The sequence below is a fragment of the Pongo abelii genome, chromosome 21 (assembly GCF_028885655.2).
Source record: "Pongo abelii isolate AG06213 chromosome 21, NHGRI_mPonAbe1-v2.0_pri, whole genome shotgun sequence".
Lineage (NCBI taxonomy): Eukaryota > Metazoa > Chordata > Mammalia > Primates > Hominidae > Pongo > Pongo abelii.
In genome coordinates, this window is record NC_072006.2 from 31,489,050 (window position 1) to 31,505,196 (window position 16,147).

The 16,147-nt window shown below is 45.4% G+C and overlaps 1 protein-coding gene across 5 annotated transcripts in view; it reads left to right on the plus strand.

The window, feature by feature from the left end:
* The window catches only part of RNF24 (ring finger protein 24), a 99,564-nt gene extending 84,613 nt beyond the window's left edge, over nt 1–14,951 (plus strand). For all 5 annotated transcript variants that reach the window (XM_054542055.2, XM_054542054.2, XM_024239079.3 and 2 more), the window contains 2 exons: nt 7,251–7,330; nt 8,119–14,951. In XM_054542055.2, the coding sequence (XP_054398030.1) occupies nt 7,251–7,330; nt 8,119–8,257 (219 nt within the window). In that variant the 3' untranslated portion in view covers nt 8,258–14,951. The remainder of the gene's footprint in view (nt 1–7,250; nt 7,331–8,118) is intronic.
* The last annotated feature ends 1,196 nt before the right edge of the window (nt 14,952–16,147 follow it).

The window sequence follows — 16,147 nt, forward strand, 5'->3', positions numbered from 1 at the left end:
TACCTAGGACTTGCTTTATTTATGGGTATAATAGTGTGATATACATGGAATCATGTACACAAGGTGACAAAATTATCAGGATGTCTGCTTCTTCATATAATTATCTTAGGAGCAAGGGAACTAACACTTTGACAAATTTAGACAAGGTAAGTATTATTCCCTATTTTGCATTTGCATATATTGAGGTTTAAGAAAGTTGACTAGCCAGGCACAGTGGTTTGTGCCTGTAGTCCTAGCTATTCAGTAGGGTGAAGCAGGAGGATCACTTGCACCCAGGAGTCCAGCCTGGCAACATAGCAAGACCTGTCTCCAAAAAAAAAAAGAATGTTAGAGAAAAAAAAGGAAGTTGAATAGAATGGGCAAGTCATCTAGCTTCTGTGTGTAGAAAGAGAATGTTTGCATCTGGAGCCATTACATCATGATGCCTCTACTGTCCCCACAGATGTGAAGCTTCTGCTGTTCTCCAAGTTGCAAAAAATTACTTTTGAGTGACTTGACCCAGCTTTCTTCTGCCTTCTGCAGATCCCATTAAGGGACCTTTCTGACTTTCAATATGTAAAACAGACAAACTCAAGTATCTATAAACTGACCAATCAGTAAATGTCTGTTCTTTGCCTAGCTTCCAACAGGGCTGACATTATCATAGGATTCATTCTTTGACTTAAAAAAAAAATGACAAGATAGGCTGGGCACAGTGGCTCACACCTATATTCCCAGCACTTTGGGAGGCCAAAGGTGGGCAGATTGCCTGAGCCCAGGAGTTCAAGACTAGCCTGGTAACATGGTGAAACCCCATCTCTACAAAAAATACAAAGATTAACCAGGCATGGCAGTGCACACCTGTCATCCCAGCTATTCAGGAGGCTGAAGTGGGAGAATCACCTGAGCCCAAGGAGGTTGTGGCTGCAGTGAGCCATGATTGCACCACTGTGCTCCAGCCTTGGCAACAGAGTGAGATCTATATCAAAAAAAAGAAAAAAAAAAAAAGACGAGTGTTGGGCAACACTTCCCAACTCATTTTAAGAGGTTGGTATCACCCTGATATCAAACCCAGACAAAGATATTACAAAAAAAGAAAATGCCAAACCAGTATCTCTTATGAATATAAGTGTAAAAATCCTCGACAGAATACTAGCAAAGCAAATCCTACAGTATGTAAAAAATCATATGGATTTTTTTACATATGTAAAAAACCATAATCAAATGGAACTTATCCCAGGAGTGCAAGGTGGGTTCAACATAAGTAGATCAGTCAATGTAATACACCTTATTAATAGAATAAATGGGGGAAGAAAAGACATGGTCACCTCAGTAGATACAGTATAAGCTTTTGACAAAACCCAGCTTTCTTTTGTGATAAAAGCATTCAATAAACCTAAAAATAGACGGAACTTCCTCAGCCTGATAAAGGGCATCTGTAAAAAGCCCACAGCTAATATTATACTTAATGGTAGAAGACAAAGTTTTCCTTCTAAGACAAGGAAGAAGACAGGACTCCTGCTCTTATCAATTTTATCAACTTGTTACTCGAGGGTCTAGCCAGGGCAATTAAGAAAAGATAATAAAGGGCATTCAGATGGGAAAGATGTAAAATTGTCTGTTTGCAGATGACATGACTTTTATAAATATTATAGAACACTAAATTTAAAAAAACTGAGAGTTAGGCTGGGTGTGGTGGCTCATGCCTGTAATCCCAGCACTTTGGGAGGCCGAGGTGAGCAGATCACCTGAGGTCAAGAGTTCAAGACTAGCCTGACCAACATGGTGAAACCTTGTCTCTACTAAAATACAAAAATTAGCCAGGCACGATGGTGGGTGCCTGTAATTCCAGCTACTCAGGAGGCTGAGACAGGAGAATCGCTTGAACCCAGGAGGCAGCGGTTGCAGTGAACAGAGATCATGCCATTGCACTCCAGCCTGGGTGACTGAGTGAGATTCTGTCTCAAAAAAAAAAAAAAAAAAATGAGAGCTAATAATGAGTTCATAAGGTTTCCTAGATATAAGATCAATATACAAAAACTAGTTAAACCTACACACTAGCAATTAAGAAAATTTCATTTGTGGCCGGGCGCGGTGGCTCATGCTTGTAATCCCAGCACTTTGGGAGGCCGAGGCGGGTGGATCACCTGAGGTCAGGAGTTCGAGACCAGCTTGACCAACATGGAGAAACCCCGTCTCTACTAAAAATACAAAATTAGCTGGGTGTGGTGGTGCATGCCTGTAACCCCAGCTACTCAGGAGGTTGAGGCAGGAGAATCACTTGAACCCAGAAGGCAGAGGTTGCGGTGAGCTGAGATCACACCATTGCACTCCAGCGTGGGCAACAAAAGTGAAACTCCATCTCAAAAAAAAAAATTTTTTTTCGTTTGTAATAGCATCAAAAATAAGATACCTAGGAATAAATTTAACAAAAGTCCAGATTTATATGCTGAAAACTATACAACATTGAAAAGATAATAAAACCTAAATAATTGGGATGACATCCCATGTTCATTGGTTAGAAAATGTAATATTGGTAATTTGGCAGTAGTATCCAAAGTATTTACCAAATCATCTTTTTCAAAATCCCATCTGCCCTTTTTATGCACAAATTGACAAGCAGATGAATTCTAAAATTCCCATGGAAATGTAAAGGATCCAGAATAGCCAAAAGAATCTTGAAAAAGAGAACAGAGTTAGAGAACTCACACTTCCCAATTTCAAAACTTACTATACAAAGCTACAGTTTTTAATACATGTGACACAGGTATATTGATAGCTATATAGATCAGTGGAATAGAACTGCAAGTCCAAAAATGAATTCAAACATTTATGGTCAGTTGATTTTCAACAAGGTTGCCAAGACAATTCAGTGGGAAAAGAATAGTCTTTTCAATCAGTGGTGCTGGGACAACTGGATATCTACATGCAAAAGAATAAATTTAGACATCTACCTCATACTATATAGAAAGATTACTCAAAAGTTAATCAAAGACCTAAATGTATCAGCTAATATTATAAAACTCTCAGACATAAACATAGGTGAGCCCAGTGCCATGACACATGCCTGTAATCCCAGCTCCTCAGGAAGCTGAGCGGGAAGCTCCCTTGAGTCCAGGAATTTGAGACCAGCCTGGGCAACATAGCAAGACTCTGTCTCTAAAAAAACAAAAAGGAGAAATAAACATAGATGTATAAATTTTCATAGCTGTGGATTAGGTAATGGATTCTTAGATATGACATCTAAAGCACAAGCAAGCTAAGAAAAAATAGTTTAACTTCATCAGGCCAGCCATGGAGGCTCACTCCTGTAATCCCAACACATTGGGAGGCCAAGACGAGAAGATTGCTTGAGCTCAGGAGTTTGAGACCAGCCTGGGCAACATAGCTAGGAGACCTTGTCTCTACTTATGAAAAAAAAAAAAAAAATTAGTTGGGTGTCGTGTTGTGTGCCTGTAGTCCCACCTATTTGGGAGGTTGAGGCTTGAGGAGCTGGAGGATTGCTTGAGATCAGGAGATTGAGGCTGCAGTGAGCTATGATGGCACCAGTGCACTCCAGCCTGGGTGACAGAGCAAGACTGTCTCAAAAAAAAAATTAAAAACTTTTGTGCTTCAAAGGACATTATCTTGAAAGTGAAGGCAACCCACAGGGACAAAGTATTCACAAGTTTTATATCTGATAAGGGTCTTGTATTTAAATGTATAAAGAACTCTTAGAACTCAGTAATAAGCCTGCAAAATAAAAAGGTCTGCAAATATTTTCTCCCAGTCTTTTCATCCTAACAGGGTCTTTTGTAGAACAAAAGTTTTTTAATTTGATCAAGTCCAGTTTATCCGTTTTTTCCTTTGGTTGCTTTGCTTAGGTTGTGCTTTGGTTGTGCTTAGGTTGTGTTTCTGCTTAGGTTGCGTGTGTCTTTGGTGTCTATGAATGTGTAGTGCTCTAACATCATTTGTTGAAAAGGCTTTCCTTCTGCTATTGAAATGCTTTTTGCACCTTTGTCAAAATTAGTTGGCTATCTGATAAGGGAGTTCAATCTAAAATATATAAAGAACTCTTACCACTTAATAATAAAAAGAAACCAACTAATAAATTGACAAAGGACTTAATAGGCATTTCTCCAGAGAAGATATGTGGTGGTCAATAAGCACAGCATCATTAGTCATTAAGGAAATGACCCATTTACACCCATTAAGATAACTATAGTAAAAAAGACAAGAATAAGTATTGGTGATGATATGAAGAAATTACAACCCATACGTACTGCTGGTAGGAATGTAAAATGGTGCAGCCGCTTTGGAAATCAGTTTGGTAGCTCCTCAAAAAGGTAAACATAGAGTTACCATATGACCCAGCAATTCCACTTCTTGATACCTACCCAAAAGAATGTAAACAAGGACTCAACCAGATACTTGTACACCAGTGTTTATAGCAGCATTGTCCACAATAGTCAAAAGGTAGAAATAACCGAGGTGGCCATCAGTAGATAAATGGGTAAACAAAATGCGGTACATACATACAATGGAATATTATTCAGCCATGAAAATGAGTGAAATACTGATATATGTGACAATATAGATGAACCTTGAAGACATTATGCTAAGGGAAAGAAGCCAGACACGAAATATTACATATTGTATGGTTCCATTTATATGAAATGTCCAGAGTAGACAAATCCATCAATAAAGAAAGTAGATTAGTGGTTGGTTGCCAGAGATTGGGGAAAGGGGAGAATGGGGAGTGACTGCCTATGAATATAGGCTTTTTTTGGGGGGTGGGTGGGTGGCATTTGATGCAAATGTTCTGGAATTAGATTGTAAAGATGGCTGCACAAATATATACCTAAAAACTGCTGAATTGTACTATTACTTAAAGGAGTGAATATTATAGTAGATTAATTGTATCTCAGTTTTTTAATGGTGATGGGAAGTCACACTGGAGAAACAATCTCATTGAATACTGGAAACGGAAGTTTATTTGCAAAATAGGATCTGTAAAGGAAAGTTGTAAAATGAGTTTGGCTCTTAGGGAGCTTCTAGGAAGTCATCTGAGGCTTTTCTCTTTTTGTGATTGCCATTGACTTTGGTCACCTTTAGCATTTAACGTGTCAGAGTTTATCTTGTTTTTTCTCAGGTGGCTATAGTTTTAGGATCTGTTTATTCAGAACATAATAGCACATTATACCATTAATAGTAACTCCATTTTGGGGCTGGGCGCAGTGGCTCACGCCTGTAATCCCAACACTTTGGGAGGCTGAGGCAGGCGGATCACAAGGTCAAGAGATCGAGACCATCCTGGCCAACATGGTGAAACCCCATCTCTACTAAAAATATAAAAAATTAGCTGGGTATGGTTGGCGTGCGCCTGTAGTCCCAGCTATTCGGGAGTCTGAGGCAGGAGACTCACTTGAACCCAGGAGGCAGAGGTTGCAGTGAGCCAAGATCGCACCACTGCACTCCAGCCTGGCGACAGAGCAAGACTCCATCTCAAAAAGAAAAAAAGAAACTCCTGTTTGGAAAGGCTACTAATCTAATTTTGGATCCTGGAAAAATAAGTGAATAAAAATAAGCAACTCATCCAACCTGTGCTTCAATAGGATCAGTGCTAAATCTCCAGAGGACAGTCCTGCCCCTGTTTCGGAAGGCAGGGCTGAGAGGAAAACTGGCTGTTGAAGGCCAGAGGGCCAATCACACAGTCTAGGAGATGGGAGCATCATTCCCTCTTTACAGGTGGGAAGCTGAGGCCCAAAAAGATACCACTAGGCTGAAACTGCTGGATTCTTACATTTACCCACAGCTTGTTCTCAACCTCCCTTCAGAAAACAAAAATGGGCTTGAAAACAGTACTTCCATTATAAAATGTAGACATCAATAAAAACAGCTGGCATTGGTAGACTGCCTTACTGTGTCCTTAACCCTGCCCCCCAAGCTGAGCTGATGACAGCCCTGTGTGGGGTGGGGCAGGTCATGTCCTTATTGTACAGATGAAGGAACAGAGCTCTGTGAGGAATCCTGAGGGCAGAGGCCACACAGCTAGTGTGTCTGAGCCAAGACCAGCCACCTGTCTTGCTCTCCTCCCTGCTCCCCTGCCATCTTGGTAGGGATGCTAAGTCCAACAGAGCACAGTTATCCATTCTCCTGCTGTGAAGATCCTGTCTGTCATACACACAAGGCCCTGAAAGCTACCTCAGCAAGGATGTTTAAAAACCAACATAGCACTGTTCACTGGGCACCAAGAGCCACATGTCCTGCCTAGATTATGTTACATAACCTAAGAAGACTGGGTTACGTGTTATAGGTTAAGAAACTAGTGACAGCAAAGCCATCAACAGTCCAGGCTAGAAGTGGTGATGGCCTGAACCAGGATCCTTGGGAATGGACAGGTAAGCAAGTAGGGAGGAAGGAGTTCAACCACTGGGCAGGAGAAAGAAATGGCACAATAGCACATCAGTGCAACAGACCTGGGTCTCCAGCCAGGCCTGGCCACTCTCCAACTAAATGGCCTCAAGCAACATTATTTTCCTGAGCTTCTGTTTCCTCGTCTGTAAAATGGGTCAGTGTGGTGACGCATGGTATCCACGAGCCCTGATGAATGCCCAGGAAACAGTGTTGGAACCCAACCCGTGGGTACGAAGGCAAAGGCCTCTCTCCAAGCCATGGAGACTAATCATTGGCTGAGAGCAGTCCTGGTCCCATCTGCACATGTTCATGAGTTAACTGAGTCTTCAGTAACTTTTTATATGACAGAGACACTGACAGAAGGACAGTGCCAAAGTGGGAGGCCCCAGGAACTATAAATAGCATGTTACTGCAAGCAGTACATAAAAACAGGAGAAAAGATTGCCAGGGCTTGAGCGGTCCCTTTCAGTGAGTGCTTGGGAGCCAGGCTGTGCTGCTGACAAGGTGGAGAACCCAGGGAGCCTCAGCTCTTCGGTACACTAGGAAAGGGACAGCAGGCTAAGCTGGCAGATGTGAGAGTAACCCTCCCTCAGTCCCACACTTCTGATGCACTGAAGTAAAGGCAGCTGCCTCTTGCTTTGTCTTCTCCCATCTGCCCACCTCCTTGAAGATGTGGGACAGGAAGAGCAGGAGACGCTCATCGATTTGGGCCTGTTTCTTTTCAGTCGTTTATTCATTCATTCATTCCTTTTTTTTTTTTAAGATAAGAGTCTCAGTCCCTTCAAATGGTTGAGCCTTTAGGAGCCTGCACTCTACTTTGTACCTGGGAGGGTACTTAACAGACACTTGGCTTCATTTGTGCATTTGTCTTTCAGCTCTGTGCAGTGTGCCTAGAAGACTTCAAGCCTCGAGATGAGTTGGGGATTTGCCCATGTAAGCACGCTTTCCACAGAAAGTAAGTATTGGTATGGAATTATTTAATGGGACCCGAGTTTGAGGCACATCGACCAACTTCTTTTGGGTTTTAGGGCAGTGCCAGACAAGCTTGATGGCTTATGATTGGTCTGTAATGCAGAAAGCTGACAGCACCCTACAGATGGGATGTGTGTGTGTGTGCATGACATTAGGAGACAGCAGAGTGGTGGAACGTGACCACCACGTCAGGACTATGGGCAGAGAGCCAAAATGAACCTTCACTTGGAGCCCAGGCAATAAACAGCTATTTAGCTGGAACTTTCCAGTGAGAGCCTCATCTCCTAAAAACTTATTTAAATCAAAACCATAGTTATTTAAAATCAAAATAAATAAAGTCTGGATATAAATGGTAGTGTGGGGCCCTCTCCTCCCACTTCCTGCAGACATATTAATATTTCTCCTTCTCTTAAAATTTTTTGTTTTGTATTTCTGTTAGAAAAATTTATTTTCCTGCTTCTCACATCCCTCTTCAGTGTATTTTGTCCTTGTAAGAAGTAATGGGCAACTGAGGGTATCACATACTATCTGTGGCTTCACACGTGGAAGATGGGAGGCTCTGGAAGGAGGAGGGGATTGCTGACCCCTTGGCCTCTCCCCACTCCTTCTGTCTCTTCCCTCTCTCCAGGGGGTGACATCCGTTCACCACCTAGGAGGGGAGCTCCTTGGACCATACAGCAGACGTTATCTGGGTGACAGATATGTTCAGCAAAACAGCTGTGCCATGAGCATAGGACTGACGTCTTCCCCCTGTGGTGTCTCCTTCTGCAGGTGCCTTATTAAGTGGCTGGAGGTTCGTAAAGTGTGTCCCCTGTGCAACATGCCAGTTCTACAGCTGGCCCAGTTGCACAGTAAGCAGGACCGTGGACCCCCTCAGGGGCCCCTTCCCGGGGCAGAGAACATTGTATAGCTTACCGCAAGGATCAGACTGTTGCTGGACATGACGTCTGTGTGGAGCCAGGAGGAACACAAGTGGTGTCTGTATTGGCTGCTCTCTACCTAGGACACCAGCTGCCACTTCTTTTGCCTCATGAAGAACTCTTGGGCCAGCCAAGCTGGGAACCTAGGTGTCTGGGTCTTGTGACAACCAAAGCACTTTGACGCTACCCCCTGCCGAGAGAAGAGGAGTGGATGAGCCTGCGGGTTTGCCTCAAGAAACTTCATGAGGGTCTCTTACTAACTCCATTACACTCTCTCTCCTGGAGCCTCACCTCCATGTCAAGCAGGAGGGTAAAGAAGGGAACTAAGAGCAGGTCTTTAAAGCCACACCCCCACCTGCAGATGGATGGGTTTCTATGTAGGCCATGCAGGCCTTTGTAGCAGCAAACCCTCCCAGCAGCCCTTGAGCCAAGTAAAACCAGCACAACCAGCCACCAGTGGTTGGTGAGGCAGTGCCCGCAAGGCTCATGTTATATTCCTTTGATAAGGCCATCTTGGCTTTGAGTAGTAGTGTCCCTCGCCACCCATTTCCCCCTCAGGATTACAACACCTGCTATCAAATCATCTAAGCTGAAAACATTAGATGCGCTTGGAAAGGCCTAGTCAGAAGCCATTTCGTCTCATCATTTCCCTCTCCTGTGCACCAGTGAGGCCCGTCCAGAGCCCCAGCAGGGGGTGGGCCCTGAGTCCACACAGTCCCTGAGTGAACCAGGAGGCTGCCCACATCCCCACGTGTGCACTGTGGTTCCAGTGTAGCTGCTGTGGGCCCACTGCCACTGCCTCAGGAGGAAGCCACTGTGAACCCCTCGAGTGGCTCCAAAGAGTTGTGGCTTTTTGAGAATGGCCCATACTCCTGGCCCGGCTGGATGAAGGGAATGCCAACCCTTTGGCCTCTCCCCCTCCTCCTTCCATCTCTTCTCTCTCTTGCCCTATCTCCCTTTCTACTTCAGGAAAAAAAAAAAGCCTGTCATTCACTTTTTAACACTTTATCCCAAATAAGATCCCTGTGTAATTCTGAAGCTGGTGATCCACTTGGAATTGTAAATAGTTTCAGGAAGCTCCTGCAGGGCTGTCCACCGTTGGTGTGTGCCTCAGTATTTGGACTTCCGAAACTGAAAGTGTCTTTATAGGAGAGAAACGCATGCTGCTCTTTGGCTCTTTCTGTCCAACTTTTCTAGAAATGACTCAGAGTCCATTAGGATTTGTGAATATTGTATAAATTAGCTATGGAAAGTAGCAGGTCAGATGGAAAATTCTTTTCCACAGCCCTGCTCTCCGCCTCCCTCCATCTTAGGAGCGCCTGCCTCAATTCCTCATCAACTGCTTTGCTCCACTCCATCCCACAGGTGTGAGTGGGGGAAGTTTTTCATGAGGAATACAGTCTGCGTGACATGGAGAATGGATGGAGGGAGCTTTGCTACTCTGCTCTTGGCATGACTCCAGGATTTTTTTCTGGAATCCAACCTCTGTCCTCTTAGGAGAGGGAAGCTGTCCTTGGTTCAGATGGCTGGGGTCAGATGAGGAGGAAAATTTCCATTAGTGTAGAAAAGTGCTGGACAGAATCCAGTTTGGAAAATTACAAATCCAGTTGGTCAAAATAGGCCATTTCCTATGTGTGACCTATTCGTGGTATGCCAACTGGACTGCTTCCTAAACAGGACAAGGAAAGTGAGGAATATTTTTATATGAAAGCCTTAGCCTGTTTGGCACCCATGAAAAAAACTATTTATGCACTCCTACTTTCATTGTCTTTTTGCATTCTGTATTTGTAGCACAACAGAGTTGAATGCCACAAAACACCCCGTTTATAGTGAGCTGTTTTCAGTGACCAATGTCAGAAGGAGGCTTGCTTCTGGACTAGCCTCACTAATTGCCAGCAGCCACCATTTTCCATGGAAAGGCCTTGGGACAGATGTCACCTCTCTGTTATGGGGCTCTAATAGGAAAGAGAATGTTTTTTCCCTCCCTATGATCAATACTGCAAATTATTGCTGCTCACAGCTTTTATAGGATTCTCCCAACTGAAAGTTGCAGCCTTTTTCTGTCCCTGTGCATCAGTACTAACAAGACAGCCTCACCAAGTCTGTATATTTGAACAGAGGCAAGTTAATTCATCCCCCCGTGTCAGAGCCACAGGCATGTTGAGGGGGTTGATACATAGCACTGGACCAGGGTGCAAAGCCCAGGTAGTTCCAGCCGTGAGAGGAGAGCACAAGAATGCTCTGCACCCTGCACTCAGCACCATCTTGGGTCTGCTTTGCCCAGATGAGGGACCACTAACAACCTTCTCAGCACATGTGAATGTGGAGTGATTTTAAAATGCATTCATTCTGCTAGGATTGGGCTGGAAGCTGGAACAGTGAGAGTACTTTTTCTGCTCGTAGTCATCTCCCTTTCTCAGCGTGATGTCCTCCTGCAGCAAGCCTAGTATCACTAGCAGTAGTTCCTGTGACTCTTAGCAACACAACCCGATTATTTGCTCCCTGCATCTGGGTCCTCTACCAGGATGGGCCTGCGCATCTGCATTGCTGTACAGACAAATAGGCCTTTTAATTTACATCCTCCTTTAATTCTCATTAAAATTGCAGGGTTTTTTTGTTTGAAAGACTTTTTTTTTTTTTTTTTTTAAAGAATGAGTTAGGAACCCCTTTATAACTCTCTTGGCTCAGACTCAAACCCCATGGTAAAATCACCCTTGCCGCATCTATCTTCAGGAGTTGCTGGGACTTGTTACTGTGTAGATGTGTGGGGATTCTGGTCTGCTCTTGGACCACTGGCTGGTATCCCTTGTGTGTTTCTTAAGCAGCTCAGAGATAGAATGTTGCTGGTCTGCTATGGTTTAGTGGAGCATAACTCAGCCCCAACTGGACTCCATGGGTGGCTGAATCATTAGTAATTGCTAGGGGTACAACTGAATTCAGCTGGCTTCAGAAACAGGGAACAAAACCAGCCTGACTTGATTCCTGGTTGGGTCAGTATCAGACACTAGGAAGTTGACATCTGCTGCTTTTCTTTTCCACATGTGATTTGGTTAGGCCTGTCCCTGGCAGATAAGGTCCTTGAAGCCTGTGCTTGCCTAGCCAGGGAAGGCAGGACAGAAATGGCCAAATAGGGGCAGGTGGCCCCTGGGAAGGTCTGAGCTGAGGGATACAGGGGACCTCCCCCCATTGCCGGATACCCTGTTCTTGACAAGAAGATCCTTTTCCCCAGTGCCAAGCCCCTTGGATCCATCAGAGGAATAGCCTCGGGCCTTGTCCTTTTCACAACCCCACTTCAAAATCGTGTCATCTCCATGGCCTGATCCCGCCCTAAGCTACTTTGAACAACTAGGAATTATTTTTCTAAGAGGCTTTTTGGGAATTCTGAAATACATCCAGGGCAGTATCCCCAGAGCTCTAGGCAGAGAGTGATGGAATTGCCTCTTGCCACTCACTAGCCTTAGGCCTTTCTGCAGGTTAGCCTCTCAGTCTCTTTCCTTATCTACCACCCAGGGATTGTAATAATGTCCCTGGCACCTCTTGTGAGGGTTAGCTGGTGCCCAGAGCCTGGTGGGCAGCAGGCCTGGTATCATGGGGGCTGCTGATACCACATAATATCATCTGGGCTACATGGGCTCCTCTGCCATCATGATAGGAATAGAACCTCAGCGAAAAAGCCTCCTGAGCTGTAGGGGCTTTCCCTGAGGCCCAGGTTCACCTGGCCCCTTTCTTCCTTGGTCATCTGCCTTTGCCCACAGTGAACTCTGACTTGGTTGTTCAGTGCTGAATATTTCTTAATGTTTTGAATAGGTAATCCATTCACGTGGTTCACAAATCATAAAGTAGTTAAAAGCCTTTCTTGAGTTCCTGACGCCCAGCAAGCTCTGCTCCTCACTCCATGAGTACCTACTATTGCTTTGTTCCTTGGGTATCCTTCCAGAGATCATTTATGCATGTACACACATGTGTATGTGTGTGTATATAATTTTTCTCCTTTTCTACTCATGTGATACCAGACAAGTGTATTCAAGGAACGCTCCTACTAATGTGGGAAGAACCATCCCAGAACTCAGAATACAAAATGTGAACCCAGAATTGGGGGATGTTTTTGCAATCACACTCCTGTTGAGTAAGACATATTTTCATTTTATTGCAACATACTGAAATTTTAGTTTTCTGTACAAATCAGAATCTGCAGTCCCTCCCTTACCCCAAATGCCCAGCTAATCCAAGAGCACAACCAGATTTTTCTGATTGACTTTCTATCTGCGACAGCATGCTCAAGATCAGGCTCTGTAGCTGACAGCACAGGCCTCTCCCAGCTCTGAGCAGCCTCTGCAGGTGCCTGGGCAGCTGCTGGCCCCTCCCCCAACTTGGCCAGTTCCAAGTGAGGACCAGTGGTGATGTGTGGCTACAACTGTTGTGGTCTCTTAGGCAAGCTCTTGTGTCTTTGATGCAGGAGTTTGAGCAACAGCAACTGAAGGCTTCTATTTTGTGGGGCAGACATCTTAGCTACTGAGCAAGTGCACACTGAGTCTCATGTTTAACTGTGGATATGCCTGAATGTCCAGTGTCAGTTCATGGAGCTACTCCCTTTCCCTCCCAACTTTTCATTGTTGTTGAGACAGGGTCTTCTTGTCACCCAGACTGGAGTGCCGTGGCACCATTGTAGCTCAGTGCAGCCTCAACTTCCTGGGCTCAAGTGATCCTCCCGCCTCAGTCTGTAGCTGCGTCTACAGGTGCACACCAGCACACCTGGCTAATTTTCGTATTTTTTGTAGAGACAGGTCTCAACTCACTATGTTGCCCAGGCTGGCCTCCTCACTCTATGCACACACTTTGAAAAGATAATGCTTCCAGTTGGGCGCAGTGGCTCACGCCTGTAATCCCAACATCCCAGCACTTTGGGAGGCTGAGGCAGGCGGATCACCTGAGGTCAGGAGTTCAAGACCAGCCTGACCAATATGGTGAAACCCCCTCTACTAAAAATACAAAAATTTGCTGGGTGTGGTGATGCGTGCCTGTAATCCCAGCCACTCAGGAGGCTGAGGCAGGAGAACTGACTGAACCCAGGAGGCAGAGGTTGCAGTGAGCCAAGATCCCCACTGCACTCCAGCCTGGGCGACAGAGCGAGACACCGTCTCAAAAAAACACACAAAAAAAGAAAATGCTTCCTCCAGAATTTTCCGTTTATCCCTTGTTTTCCATTTGACAACAACAGAAATTACCCCACCAACAATTTTTTTTTTTTTGAGACAGAGTCTCGCTCTGTCACCCAGGCTGGAGTGCAGTGGCACGATCTTGACCCACTGCAAGCTCCGCCTCCCAGGTTCACGCCATTCTCCCGCCTCGGGAGCTGGGACTACAGGTGCCCACCACCATGCTCGGCTAATTTTTTGTATTTTTAGTACAGACGGGGTTTCACCATGTTAGCCAGGATGGTCTCAATCTCCTGACCTCGTGATGCGCCCGCCTTGGCCTCCCAAAGTGCTGGGATTACAGGCGTGAGCCACTGCGCCCGACCAATAATTTTTTTAGTTTAAGTTCATTTTTTTCCCCACTGATGAAAGAGCTGCTTCCTCCAGGCAGCCCTGGGAGTAGGGGCACAGACTTGTGCCTCGCTTCCCAGCAGCTGCCCAGTGCCTCTGTCCGCACCCACCTCCCTGGTGTACTTGCCCCCTACAGCAGCAGCCCAGATCCTCCCCTGGATTAAAATTGCAACTGGTGCCCTAACCCAAAACTTGTGAAAAAAATTCTCTACCACCTCCACTCTTCTGGCACTTGTAGAATCTCTGGCCCTGGGTGTGTTTTTTCCTGTAGCTGTTACAGATTTCTTAAGGAGAAGGACATGTCCAGATTCATGCCTAAATATCCAGTTGATAACTGGAAAATGCTGGGTCATCGTTCTTTAGTAAAGATTAATAAGGGATCCCCATGTGCTGGGGAATGTGCTTCCATTTGAGTGGGGATATCAGAAGAAAAAGAGGGGCTTGTTCAGTAAACCTTACTTTGCCAATTCAGCTATAGAGCCCAAATTGTTACAAGATGCAAAGATGTACTCCACTTTTTGACCAAGCGTCAGCACCTTTGGCTTACCATCCAGTCCTTACTTCTGTGACTATAAGGGCCCCACCAGTGTCAGCGGACTTGTTTGTGCTTTGGGAGAGTTCTTCTCAGCTCCCTTTGCCAGTCCCAAGCCTGGTGGATCTGCATCTCAGGCCCACTGCACACCGTTCCTCTCCATCTGCCCTTCCCTCCCAGGCCCCCACTAGGGCAGGGAGGTCGGGGGAGCAGGTGTGGCAAGTGTTAGGAACTCCCTTCTGGTGACAGCTGGTCTTCCTAGAGTGTTGCTGGTAACTGTTGCCTCTTGGTCTTTTGACATCATTGCCAGGAACGGGGCACTTTTTCGTCTTGTAGTTTGGCCCTCGGGTTTCCTCACTAGGTATTGTGTAACTCCTTCAAAAAAAGGTTTATGAAATGCTGAACCTCAGGTTTCATAGACGTGTTTGTACACTAAAAATTCTGCAGCAGAATATTTTTAAACATTCGCAGTTTTTTGTAAGCTATATTTTTGTATATTTAATTGCTATTTTTAAATTTTAATGCATTTTGCTAATCACTCTTTAAAAAATAAAACATGCATGTAATTGACTCAAACGTGTAAATAAAAGCAAATTTTGAAAAATACTTAGTGTTGCGCATATGCCTTTGAACAGAGGGAACATCCATGTGCCACTTACGCAAGCACCTTCAGCAAGACTTGGAAACTCAAGGTGATTCTATCAGAGCTGGTAACTAGTACTGAGTGACTGTGATGGAAACTCCTGTCCCCTCCTGTGGCATGGTGTGCAAGGAGGGGAGGGGGTCAGTGGTGAAGTGTGTGTCAGGCCACCACAGACAGAGAACAGAGAATCCTGGAATGCAGAGTACAGTGGAGGCTGAAGCCCCCTGGCCTCCCTGAGCTCTGCAAACAGCTGGATACAGATAAGCAGTCTTCCACGTGAACGCCAGCACCAGGGTGACCTGAAATAGCAGATTTTTTTTTTTTTTTTTTGAGACAGTCTTGCTGTCACCCAGGCTGGAGTGCAGTGGAGCAATCTCGGCTCACTGCAGCAACCTCCGCCTCCCAGGTTCAAGCAATTCTCTGCCTCAGCCTCTTGAGTACCTGGGATTACAGGCACACACCAACATTCCCGGCTAATTTTTGTATTTTTAGTAGAGATGGGGTTTCACCATGTTGTCCAGGCCGGTCTTGAACTCCTGACCTCAGGTGATCCAACCCGCCTTGGCCTTCAAAAGTGCTGGGATTACAGACATAAGCCATCGCACCTGGCCGAAGTAGTGGAACTGAGCCTGTTTCCTCCACAGGCCACACCACCCTGAAGAGTTGCCCCCACCCTAAGCCCCTAGCTATATCCCAGGCCTGGAAATAACTAGTGTCAGGAGAAAAAACGTTCGAAGCCTTCCTGTGTGGCCATTGCTGCTCTCCTCACCACCCCTCACTAGGACCTCTCCAAGTCAGCTGCTGCCTTGTGGCTTCCCAGCTTCCATCAAGGCCAGCCAGGATCTTGCAACCAAATGTGGGCAACCTCAATTCAGATGCCCAGAGAGCTCCTCTTCTCTCAGTCCCCTGAGCCACAGGCCCTGGCCAGCCTCTCCCTGAGCAGTCGTTTTCTTTGCAGCTTCCTCCGTCACTGCTCAACTCTCGGTTATTTTTCTCACCCTACCTTAGAACTCATAAAATCCCCCTTGCTTTGACCACCTACATGCATATCATTCTCAGCTCTGTATCTCCAACCCAAATACCCAGTGCTTATTTGGAGTCTCAAAATCACGTAGTCCACAAATGAGCCCAGGTGCCCTCTTGCTATCTCTCCTCCCTC